A 12,431-nucleotide genomic window follows, 5' to 3' on the forward strand; every position below is an offset into this window, starting at 1 on the left:
TTTGTTTTTATGATTTTTTTTTGTTGTTATGTTTTGTTTGTTAAGCTGTCAATACCTCCAACACTTGGAAAATGAAATCTAGATGCCATTTTACTTACAGCAGAGAATCACAGCTCTATGGACAATGCAAAATGAAATGAAACAAGTATCAGAAACAGTTTATAAAAATGGCACATTTATTGCTACAGAACGGTCATGTACATGACTTCATCGAATAACTACAGATGGGAAACAGGTAATGGCCTAGACCAAGCTGGGTTTGTTTTTGTCTTGAAGGAACTCCAGCACACAACCTGTTTGGACACTTCTACAAATCAGAAATACACCAAAAACATGAAAAAATCGAGGCACTCAGCCACACATTGAAAACAAGGTGTAACTGTTTATCTTTTTTTTTTTGAAATGTTTTCCCTTTTTTTCTTTTTTTAACAATTTTTTTTTCATTTTTAATGCTGCAGCTATGTGTACAGTCGCAAAAATTTTCCCCGCTGCGACCTACAACTAAAAAAAAAACAAAAACAAAAACAAAAAACAAACAAAAAAAGCTACCATACAATTTCATCTCAGTAACACATGGTAAAATAACATCTTTTAAATAGTAAAATAAAGTAACAAACTTTTACTCATAATGATTCCAAAAATCTACAAAGAAGAAATATTCAGAATCTGACAATTTTTTTTTTGTAATATTCATGGTATAAAAGGATTGCTCCTGCGAAAAATAAGCCAAATATATTTTTTATTTTTAAATTTAGTTTTTCTTCCTACTAGGGTGTACTACGGTCTATTTTATAGCAAAAAGAGCACTAGACAAACAAAGCTTTATAACAAAAAGCCAGGCACTGATACATGGTAAGTCTCTGCTTTTTTTTTTTTTTTTCTTATCTTCACTTAATTGCATCACAAGTAACAAGAATGAAAAAGGCCACAGTTCATATATTTTCACCATTACATATGTCTATAATACTTGAAATGAGTATGGCAAAACCAGCACTGCACAAAGATGAGTCCACTTCAAGTCCCATGAGAAAGAGCATGTCTCTAAAGAAAAACAAACGGAACCAAAGCAAAATAAAAAGAGAGGCCTCGAGGCCTTGGTGCCCCATTGTGTTGGAATTCCTCATATTCCATCTTGACTTTTTTTTTTGTTTCCAGTCAGCCAGCAGACTAAATTTTTGTGCTTGTTTATGCTGAAATTGTTTCATTCCTGACTCAAGTTCACTTTTGGACACAGATCATATTCTGCCTGTTGGATCCAAGATGAAAATCCTCTTAACCCCAAGTCTTGGTTCAACACCCTCCCCACCCCCACCCCCCCCAATCCCTCATCAAAATAAAGATCACAAATTAAAAAAAAAAAATCAAGAATTCGAAAAAAAAAGCAAAAAACAAAAAAAGGAATGGGAAGACTGAATCAGAACCAGTTGCGTTACTGGGTGGACTGACCGTTGTATAAACATTAGTGTTCCTTGCAGCTACACAGAAGACAAATGGGAAAAATGTCTAGATGAACAGACCCCTAGTCTGCATATTCATAAATTACTTGAATGTGGAGGTGGATCAACCGTTCCAAGTTGCTTGTAAAGTCCAACTCGCTTAAACAGCCTAAGTTAGGTTAACTTAGATCCCCAGCCTAAGTTTCATCATATACACAATACAGTATGGACCCTTACGAAATGCCTGTATAGTACTTTGATCCTAACTGTGTTCTGCTCAATTTCATCTGAAAATCCAGCACAGAATACCAATATCTTACCTGGGTTTGATAATCACAAAACAAGAAAAAAAAACACACTAAAAAGGCTACATTCCCTTTCATCTTTTTTTTTTCTTTTTTTTAAAATAGGGATACAACCCAATGTATATGGATGGCCGTGGATGTTTCTCCACCAAGCAAAAAGTAGTGAGCAGCATTGATGGCCGTTAGAAAAGCTTTCCACTTATTTCCAAAGGGAATTCCACAATAGAGGTATTACATGACTGATTAATGAATGGGTCAAAGCTGGTGAACAGTAAATTGCAGCTTTTACTCTGTTTGAGTGAGAACAAAACATAAAGCACCAATTTAAAAAAGAACCCAAGAACTACAATTTAATTCTTTTTTTGCTTTGTTTACAGATTTGAAAATCTCTAAATCAGCTCTATGAAAGCACCTTGATGATAACATGTATCAAAAGTGCCAATCTTAAAATGTACATCAATGCAGGGAGTGTTTCCAGTTCCCTAAAGAGTAAACACCGTACTTTCTTCTATACACTTATCCTGAATGTGATCAGAAGATACCTGCTTCCTATATAATATTGTTCCTAGGGATACCCGCCTTGATAAGAGTATATAACATGAGTGCAGAATGTACCACTAAAAGGAAATCTTCAACATACTGAGGGTACAAGCACACACATTATTCAGGAGGAGGGGAAGAGTATACAACATTGTCTTCCACGCCCTTTTCTGAGCCCCTTTGTTCGTCCATTTTCACAGGGAAGCCTCAAAATAACGTTTCATGAAGTCTGATTCCTGCTATTCTAAGGTTTTAATCCACCTCCACATTTTAGGAACTTATCAACAAATCAAAGTATTTCCGTTTTATCACTACTGAACATATTTACAGTTCTGAACACACACACAGCTAATCAAAATGTTTATGGGTTTGTAAAAGATGACCACGTGGTTACTATCTTATTTGTTCTTACATTTTCAGAAATGAACATAAAATTCAGATTCTTGTAGCTCACTATTTCATTTCAATGAGACGGTTTTTAAACCACACCGCTTAAAAAAAAGACAAACAAAAACTGATACAATGTATTAAAACACATAATAACAAGAGTCTACATGTAAAAATATAACTTTTACATACACAATTTCAAAATAATGATACGGTTGCCATTTGTTGCATAAAATTTACAAATGTATTTCATTACTATATAACTGGCAAAACAGGAGAACAGATGGAACATTTAGACCATTTCATGGGTTTATGGCATGTACTCAGTGCTGATAGGTGGAAAAACTACTTGAACAAGGGATTTTTTTTTTTTCTTAATACATGCCAAGATTGTGTGGCTGTAAAAATAGAAACGAGTTAGAGACGAAAGGATGCTGACAAATACTTAACTAGGAGCACTATTTCTTTACTGCACTATACACCAAAGTCAATCATTATAAAGATTCACAATGGAAGTTGGTTCAATTGTGCCCAGACGTCAAAACTAGCTATCTGACGAGCTGCTGTGCCATAGCTTGTCTATGTTTCTATCAAATATGTTAAGTATAAACTTCATTCATACTGGCCAGAGAAATACTGCACTACCCCTCCTCAAGAAAGTGCAACTTAATGCTTTAGGACTTATAAGGCTTGAGATAATGCTGCATGACGATTGAATATTGGCATTTTTTTTTCCCAGACAAAGGAGGAGGCAGTTAAGTCATTCTACATCTTAGTAAACCCATTTTGAAAAACAAAAAAAAAAAATCAAGAAAGCAACAAAATCAATCAGCTCTGTCACACTACTTGCAATTTTCTCGTTGGATGGTTGTTGAACTTTACTTGTTTTTTTTGTTTTTGTTTTTTTCCAAAAATCTGACCATGTATTCAGAAACACCTCACTGCACACTACTTCGGCTACACACGTAGGTAACACTTTAATCATTTTGTTAAATCACAGCCACTTTGATTATGTTATGTTTCCGATGATATAAACATTGGAAGGCACGGTGGTAACATTGTAGCATTCTAACCTTGTACCTCTGAAAATCCCGGAAGAGGGCCACAAACAGCAACATTCCAATTCAGACAAACTCTTTGCCATGTCTTGGTAATGCTGCTTGGTAATATCTACACATGATGTGACTTTTAAGTCCTGTGTTCCCAAAAGACTGAAGAAACAATTTTCTACTTATTTATGAATGAAAAGCAACATCAGGGTCAGCATTTCATCCTGTACTACCTGCTCTGGAAGCAGAGTTGGCACTACAGGTTACGAGAACAAACCAGGGAGAGGGACAGAAATCAGACCCAAAAAAAACCAAAACCAAAAAAAACACCTCCGTATTTACAGTAAAATCTTTCTTTTAAAAAAGTTAATCAGTACTATTTTTTTACAGGAGAAAAAAGTCTGAAACAAATGAACAAAAGCTTACCATAGTCACTAAATTTTTAATATATATTTATATATATATTTATATATATATTTGTCATAGGTCTATAAGATCCATCTGTTCCTCCTACCCTAAGGAATGGCTAATGTCATCACTTCGCTGTCATCAGGATATTTGCTGGTTTTGTTACGAGGGCAGCCGGGCTTCCCTTATTCGATATCCGGTCATTATAAACACTAGCTGACTTGAATACCAACAAAAACGGTCATGTCGTTTTCTTCAGAAGTACACTTTTTCATTATTGCAAGTTTACAATTTTTTTTAAATTAAATATTTTTTTTTCAGACTTACAAATTAATTATATACTTTTTTTTTTTTTTCCAAAAGAAGTTTAGGCACAAATGCATTGTTCCACAGTGTGGAAAGATTGCCATTCAGTCTCTGGGCTGCGTCTCAGCCTGCACACACTGCACATTCTGAATGATATGTTAAAGAGAGTCAACCCCTAAGTTGCACGTTTTTTTTCTTTTTTTTTTGTTTTTCGGTTTTTTGATCATTGGGAATGCTGAAACCTCTTGCGTCTGCGATTCATAACTACTCAGACTTGTCTTATATTACAAAAAAAGGGGTTAAGGAGAAGTGTTTATGTGGGTTTAAGATAATACAGCTGTTAAGGAAGTGGTCTCTCGTATTAATGAAGCAATGTGGCAACTTGGACCTGAGAGAGAAGAGAGAAAGATGAATTAGTACGTTTGTAACAGAGAAGGGAGGCTTTCATTTTTAAATTCCGCCCCCCCCCCCCCCCGCCCCCAAGGTAGGGAAAATCAGTGTGCGCTTCTGGGTCAGATACGACTCTCAGGGCTGACGCCTGGGCGCGGGACACAGGGGGACGCCTTCGGAAACGGCTGGAACACACTTGCCCTTTCACATCTGTCCCATGTGGTTGGACGCGTCTCCCATGCCGGGGTGCGGGCCCGCCAAGGACAGCGGGGGCGGCTCCGAGGAGACCTTCTCTTCTTCCCTTCTCTTCAGACACGCGGCTTTCGGGTTCAGGTTCCTTTCTGTGGGAGAGGAGAGCATGCAGGGCTGAGGCCTCACCCAGGGCTTCTGGTGTGGGGCGGTCATGCTACGCTTCTGCGGGTCTGCTCAGCCCTTCTCTCAGGTTCTGCCTTCCAGAACAAGCGGGCCGAGCGGGAAAATGCGCACTGCTGCGATCCCCTGGCTCAACCTCCCTCATCTGCCTGGGGCAACTGCGGGCGCTTACGGTCTAAGGAAGTCGGTAAAGCAAGCATTTGCTGCTCAGTCGCCAGGTCACGTTCCCCTCTTTCCCGACCCCGGGGACTGCAGCCCGCCAGGCTCCTCCGTCCACGGGATGCTCCTCACAAGAAGGCCGGCGTGGGCGGCCATGTCCCCCTGCAGGGCTCGTCCCGACCCAGGGATCGAACCCACGTCTCCTGCCTTGGCAGGCGGAGTCTTTACCCCGGGGCCACCTGGAAGCCCCAAGCGAAGACGCTGAGCTGGGATTGCTGAGAGGACCTAGGGTAACGTCCGTCCCAGCTGTAAGGAAAGTCCTGGGGCTTCATTACAGGGGGAGGGGGGCTGCCGTGTGGCTGAAACACGGGAACGGCCCCGGGACGCTAGGGGTGCCTCGGCCGCGCCCTCGGGCTCCACCCTGGCCTCTGCAAGGGAGCCGCCGCCCGCCCTGACCTCGGACTTGCTGCTCCAGGCTGAGGATGACGGCCACGGCCTGGTGGAGGATCAGGAGCTTGGTCTGGGGCTTGTCGCTCTTGAGATGCAGCTGCACCATGCGGCCCAGCTCCTTGAACGCCTCGTTGATGTCGCGCACGCGCAGGCGCTCGCGGGCGTTGTTCGCCATCCGCCGCTCCTTCTCCCGCTCCGCCTTCTGCTCGGGCGTCAGGTCCTCGTCGTCGTTATTGCTGCGGACACAGGGGAAGACGCGGCATTTTCTAATGGGGGCGCGGAAAGGGACGGTTTCTCAATTCCCTCCGATTTCTTCCCGAGCTGTCGGGGAGCTTTCCCATCTCAAGCCCTTGTCCCTGGTGGAGTTTTCTCTCTGCCAGGGCTCGGCACTGCTTTAGGTGGTTACGACAGTCCCTGCGTGAGACATTCAGAGTCTCACAGATATAAAACCCAAGCCCAACAGGAGAGCTTCAGACTGGGGCCCCAAGTGCACCGTATGGATAGAAGGCAGCCAAAAAGGGAAAACACGGCTCTGGTCCATAAAGCCATGTGCGGCAAAGCAGTGCACGGTCAACTCCGGCTCAAGCTACACTTCAGGACCGCAATCCAGAAAGGGCTGGAGACCGAAACTGTTTTTTCTTTTCTTTTTTTTTTTTTAACTTTCATAATGTGACGTGTGAACCTGAGGAAAACAAGGGACTGAAAAACGATGTGGATACTTCAAAATTAACACAATGCAGCTCTAACAGGATTAAGAAAGTCATCCATTCAAGACAATGAATGAGTGAACACGAGGGCCTGCTGTCTGCTAACCAGCTTGGAGGGCTTGGTCAGGCCACTTACTGTATCGAGTCTCACTTTCTCCATGTATTAAATATAGCAAGGTTAGAAAAACATCATCTCCATAACCTTTAACATTATGGATGTTTACGGTCACGAGACAGGTTGGGGAAACCTGAGTTTCAGGCAAACCCAACCCAACTCAACTCAAACTTACTGGTTATCAATGACCACAACCTCACTGTGAGACAAAAATGAAGCCGGAAAGCTGCTCTCTGATTGTTGAGAACAGAAATGATTCACTCAAAGGCATGGTTGGAGCCAGCAGTCTGGAAAGACAAGGTGACTTCTACTTCTGGGTGAGATCCTGATAAATTATAAACTTTTCAATGGGAGGCAGATAGGATGATGATGAGCTACTTGGAAAGCCTGTCATATCAGGAGGATTTCATGGCATCAAGGTTTCTAACTGTTTCTGGGGAATCACTTGTAAAAGAGGGGCATGGGAGATGATGCCTTACAAAGACAGAACAGAGCAAGGAACTCCAAGTGGGACAGTCTGAATTAACATGAACAAGAACCTTTTTTGAGCATGAGAGACATTAAAAATGAAGTATACTTCACTCAAAAACTCCATTATAAGGAGCAAAACGGCAGTGACCATCTATAAGGATGTCAACCTAGAGATCTGAGCACTGACCCCAAGGACCAACAAGGTGAGCCTCGACCTTAATATTCCATGAATCTGAAAGGCTCACTGAATGAACATATGAATCACAACATTTCAGAGCTGGAGGAACATGTGGGAAGCCATCTACTCACTTCATCTACTCACTTAAGGAGTACTGGCTTAAAAATCTATGTGTTCAGGACCTCCCTGGGGGTCCAGTGGTCTAGACTCTGCGCTTGCACTGCGGAGGGCCATGGGTTCAATCCCTGGTCAGGAAACTAAGATCCCACATGCTGCTTAGACAGGCCAAAACATTATTTTTAAAAGAAGTTAAAAAGAATTTAAAACATGAATGGCTCCAAGTCTTCCACTGTGAAGAATCTCTGTGTAACTTCCACATTGCAGTGAGGACACATCATGACACAGAAGACCCAGTCAGGCAGAAATGGAGTGGATCCCTGGGCTGCAGCACACGCTGCCCACAAAGATGATGCACGCAAGTAAGCCAAGAGCACTTGCAAGGGAGGCAGACACCAAAGAAAGATGCTTTAAGACTTGGCTCGCCTTCCTGTAGGTTAAACTCCCTTCCAGATGGGACTGTCTGCCTTGGATGTGTGTTGATGAGTGCACAACCGAACTGAGCCCATCAGAAAGCTCTCTTTCTCCGCCACCTGATTCTCTTCCTCACTTCCTCTGCCCACCCATCTCTCTCCCATCCATGACCTCGGCCAACGCCAAGGAATTCAAGGTGACTGTGAATTCACACCCACAGCCCACCACAAAAGTAAGATGTAACAAGCAAAATGAGAACAGAGTCGAGTTTCTGCTGGTCCTGTCCAGAAGGTAAAAATTTGGGTAATGTTTTTACATAGCAAACATATGCCACACTTTTTCCAAAGTGGGGCTGAAAATGGGAAATTGTTTTCCAAGTGTATTCAGGCCAGTAATGAATGAGAATGGGTTATCCACTTACAAGTTGTTTATGCAAACAAAACTGCCTAGATTTGGAAAGCCTTGTCAGACAACAGTTTTGGAGTCCTAAGTGAACGTCAAGAGAGTGACCTTTGAAACAAGAAGGTTCTTAACAGCCAAGTTTAAATGCTGCATTGAGACTTCAAAGGATGAACTGAAAATGCATGTGTTACAGCCACTAGTTAAGTTACCAAGAGTTGACTGAATTAACAGAGAAATTGCTAAGGATGTCAAAGGCCCTCCTGGGAACGTCTTATCATTCCAAGGCAAGAGTCAGGAAATGGCCAAGGGCCAGGAAACCACAGAGATGGTGGAAAGGTGTAAGCGCGAAGGTTCCAGAAATTTCAAAACTGTGGTAGAACTTAGAAACAAATCTAACTACAAAGGCAGTATGAAAAGATGGCATGTCCTTAATCCCTAAAGGACCCCAGGCATAACCTTGAGAACGACGGCCTCTCAAAGGGAGGAATCAGCACTTCTCTAGCGGTCCAGCGGCTAAGACTCCGTGCTCCCAACGCAGGGGGCCTGAATCTGATCCCTGGTCAGGGAACTAGATCCCACAGGCCCACACTAAGACCCAGGGCAGCCAAACAAATGTTGTTTATAAAGGGAGGCACTGTCATAGTACAGCTCATTAAATTTCCAAATAAAAATTATCCAAGAGCACCAAGGCAAAGAACGTGGGTGTCACAATGTTCAAAAAAGTCCATCTGCTTATCAGATTACAGTTCAAGGAGACAGATTCTAATTTAAAGATATTGCGGAGCTGAGAAAACTGATCAGAAGCTATTTTCCTGCAATTGAATTTTCTGCAGAAAGGAGTAGCCAAGAAAAAAACCAGCAACATAGGTACTACTCTTATACATATATATATCTCTCTCTCAACATATGTAGACTCAGGCTGGGAAATCGGTACTTTCTCACTTTCAAGGTACGAAAAAAGTTACAACTGTACATATATCAATTGAGCTTTCAATAGCAATAGGATCTCTTTTTAGAAGTATTTTCAGAAGAACATTTCTGACCAAATTTGTAGAATAAGCAGTCTTACAAATCGACTGCTTGCATTTGAATTGGTGATAAATTGTTTTTGCCATTTTGTGTCATTATCAGCATTGGGTCCAAATTCATAAATGCAAAGGCAGTTTCGGCTTTCCTAGAGTACAGGTATCTCAAATGATACGTTCGTGCCTCTAGAGTAAGCCTTTCCTTTTTAATTTTTAGCTGCAGATTTACCTTCCAGGAAAAAACTGAATAGTTTCTTCCTGTTCTGTTCACTTCATCAAAGTCCAATAAAGGAATTAAATGAAGCGACAGTATTATATACTGTTACCTAGATCTTGACCTAGTAATGGATTTGATATCCTTCTTGTCGTCATCTAATTTCTTGTCCTCGGAAGATTTCGTGTCTTGCAGGTTTTCGTCACCCTCGTCGTCGGATTTGATCTCAGAGCTGCCGGAGGAGACACTCTGGCCCTGCAAGCCTGGTGGCATGCCTGCAGACAAAAAAAAAAAAAAAAAAAAGAGAGCAGGTGACACACCCACCAAAGCCTCGAGGCACAGACACACATGCCCCAGGCTGCAGGGCCGCTGGCTATTCATTTCAGACCGCCCAACTGTGTGATCCATCACTTTCCTCATCATCTTCAGTGAAGTTTCAAAAATGCACCTGCAGAAACAAGTTATCCCTGCATTGGCGCTGAGGTTAAATTCTATTTTGCAATCTTTTGGAGTAGATGGTAATTTCACTGTCTACAAAACATCAACTTAATTGCAATGAAAATCATAATCATGAAAATCACACACCTCAATGTTCTGATTAAGAACCCAAGTAAATATCAGCTATTATATTGAGTTTCTTCCATATGCAATGGTTTAATAGAAAAATGTCCTTAAAATATAATTCCCAGGGAGTACGCTAAATACGTACAGTCAAGACTTCAATAGATACCCTAATGATATTCTGAAATTAGGCTTCTCTTATCCTCGAGGAGTAATCAGTCTTTAAAAATGGTACATATGGAAAGCAGCTCAATGAAGACATTTCTAGCTCTTCCACTGCTCAACTTTCCAAGATCACAATAAACCTTAAAACGTGGCCTAAATGCAATCATTTATTTCTAAGGAAGAAGCGTGTCTATTCAGTATTTCCTTCAATCTGTAATCTACGGGGTCCAGAATCTTGTCCCTCAAAATCTGATCAGGGGACCAGGAGTATGCTTATCCCCTGGAAGCCCATTAGAAATGCAGAACCCCAGACTAACTGAATCAGAATCAGCATTTTAACAACATCCTCAGGTCATGCTTGTACACAATAAGAAGGGCTGACCTAAGACAAAGAAAACCCAAAGGCTCTTTAAAAGAAAGGGCCATCAAAGTCTGACTATTCCGATAAAAATGGGCAGGCATGCCCACATATAGTTAACAATCAGATTCTTACAATGCTTAATACTTGGACAAATGCTTACACATATCCGTTCTTGCGGCACTGTTAGCACATTTTATTCTCAATGTGAGGGCAATGGGGTATTACATAAGCATCTCTTGGTCATCGGGCCAGCCATTTGCAGAGGGACCTGGGACCCAGGTCTTGTTCCTGTGACCCTGCCACCTGGGGTCTTGGAAAGCCGAAAGGAGTCAGGGGTACGGTGCAATCAGGACAGAGCTGGATGACTCATCCGACTGAGTCCCATTTTTGAAATGTACCTACATTTCCTTCCATCTTAAGCAACAAAAACCCATTTCCTTCCTTCCTCTTCATTTGGAAACATCACTGTCAGGCTACAACTAACCACATTAAAGGATCTGGATGAGCGCAATGTGGAAATAGCTAAAATCACATTTCCTCTCATCAGTATCTGGTCTCATCCCCTGCTGCAAACAGGAGCAGGGTTTCAGAAGATGCTGGAGGAAAACAGTTACCGAAGAAACACAATTAGCCATCGATGTTCGAAAGCCTTTCCCATTTCCTTACCATCTTGTTACCGAAACGGCTTCGTGGTTACGGGCCAGTGCTTCCTGAGGGATGAATGCCAAGGAGGCACCACAGGCACACGGGGTCTACTGTTTCAGGGAAATGAGACGTGCCCCTCCAAGGTGGACCTACCTCTGTAAGGGTCCTGGGGTGGGTTCAGATCAGGGGAAGTTGCCGACTGGACAGGTAGCTGCGGCACCGGCACCTGGTTCGGAACGAGAGAGTGGCTGCCTCGCAGGGCCACGCCGTCTTCACGATGGGCCCCAACCTGAAAGAGCCAGAGGGACGGCGGAGGTAAGTGGGCATCAGAGGTGCGACCGCAGGGCCCCAAGGAAGGAAGACCAGCCTTTGAAAACAAGACTCCCCAGTGCATTTCACTAGAGGGCGCTGAAGGATCATACATGCAGCTACAGTCCTCAGCGGAAGGAAAAAAAAAACAACACTTAACGCTCAGTAAGATGCTGTGCTGTACATCCAGTGACAAATATGGCAGAGGAGCTCAGGCAGGTAAAACGTCAAATTGTCTCCCAGGGTGCTGCGGTGGAGCGTACTGATTCGCACCCATCTGCCTTCTATCATGTCCGCCAACAGATCTGACAATTATCTTAATGCCCATATGCTTAATTGTGGGCTTCTCAATTCCCCCATTGCTATCGGAAATCCTACAGGAATTTCAATTTGGCATTCGACTTTCATTTCAGGGGATAAGATTCTCAGGCCTGCCATGTTTTTCTTTTTTTTTTTTTTTTCCATAATGCCAGCTAAGCCTCTGACAGCGGAAGCTACAGCAGTATGGGACGTAGCCCCTGCTCGGTACAAATATAATAAAATGTCACCTGGCTTTCCAAAACTGGCAGCCCATTCCAAATTAATGTTTACTGTATTTCATCAGCTGCTGAGTTCCAAATCCAAAGGGGGACCGTTTCTGCCAATGCCACCATACCGGAAAATGTACCAATAAAGGTTTTATTAAACACACCAGTAATGCCATCATTGCCATGCAAAGATGTTTGGACATTTTTCCATTTTTTTTTTTTAAACTATTCTGATCCTAGATAGACACCATATTGGAAACACTCTCGATGACTCCAAGAATAAAATTATAGAGTACAGCATGATGACTGGGTCTGGAAAAAAAATACTGCTGAGTTTTTTATTAATTACTACTACCTACTCTGGGGTCCAGAGATGTTGAACTTATGGCACTGAGACAGCAATAGCTGACTTTTATAG

The 12,431-nt window shown here is 42.4% G+C and overlaps 1 protein-coding gene across 50 annotated transcripts in view; it reads right to left on the minus strand.

The window, feature by feature from the left end:
- Positions 1-158: 158 nt before the first annotated feature.
- TCF4 (transcription factor 4) overlaps positions 159-12,431 on the minus strand; it is a 384,383-nt gene continuing 372,110 nt past the window's right edge. For 36 of the 50 annotated variants that reach the window (XM_060405546.1, XM_042239272.1, XM_015103771.4 and 33 more), the window contains 5 exons: positions 11,331-11,466; positions 9,558-9,720; positions 5,809-6,038; positions 5,022-5,162; positions 159-4,819 (listed from right to left, as the gene is read on the minus strand). In XM_060405546.1, the coding sequence (XP_060261529.1) occupies positions 5,026-5,162; positions 5,809-6,038; positions 9,558-9,720; positions 11,331-11,466 (666 nt within the window). In that variant the 3' untranslated portion in view covers positions 159-4,819; positions 5,022-5,025. The remainder of the gene's footprint in view (positions 4,820-5,021; positions 5,163-5,808; positions 6,039-9,557; positions 9,721-11,330; positions 11,467-12,431) is intronic. The other 14 variants (XM_015103772.4, XM_042239270.2, XM_042239271.2 and 11 more) reach the window with 1 other exon arrangement.

Source organism: Ovis aries, chromosome 23 (assembly GCF_016772045.2).
Source record: "Ovis aries strain OAR_USU_Benz2616 breed Rambouillet chromosome 23, ARS-UI_Ramb_v3.0, whole genome shotgun sequence".
Classification (NCBI taxonomy): Eukaryota; Metazoa; Chordata; class Mammalia; order Artiodactyla; family Bovidae; genus Ovis; species Ovis aries.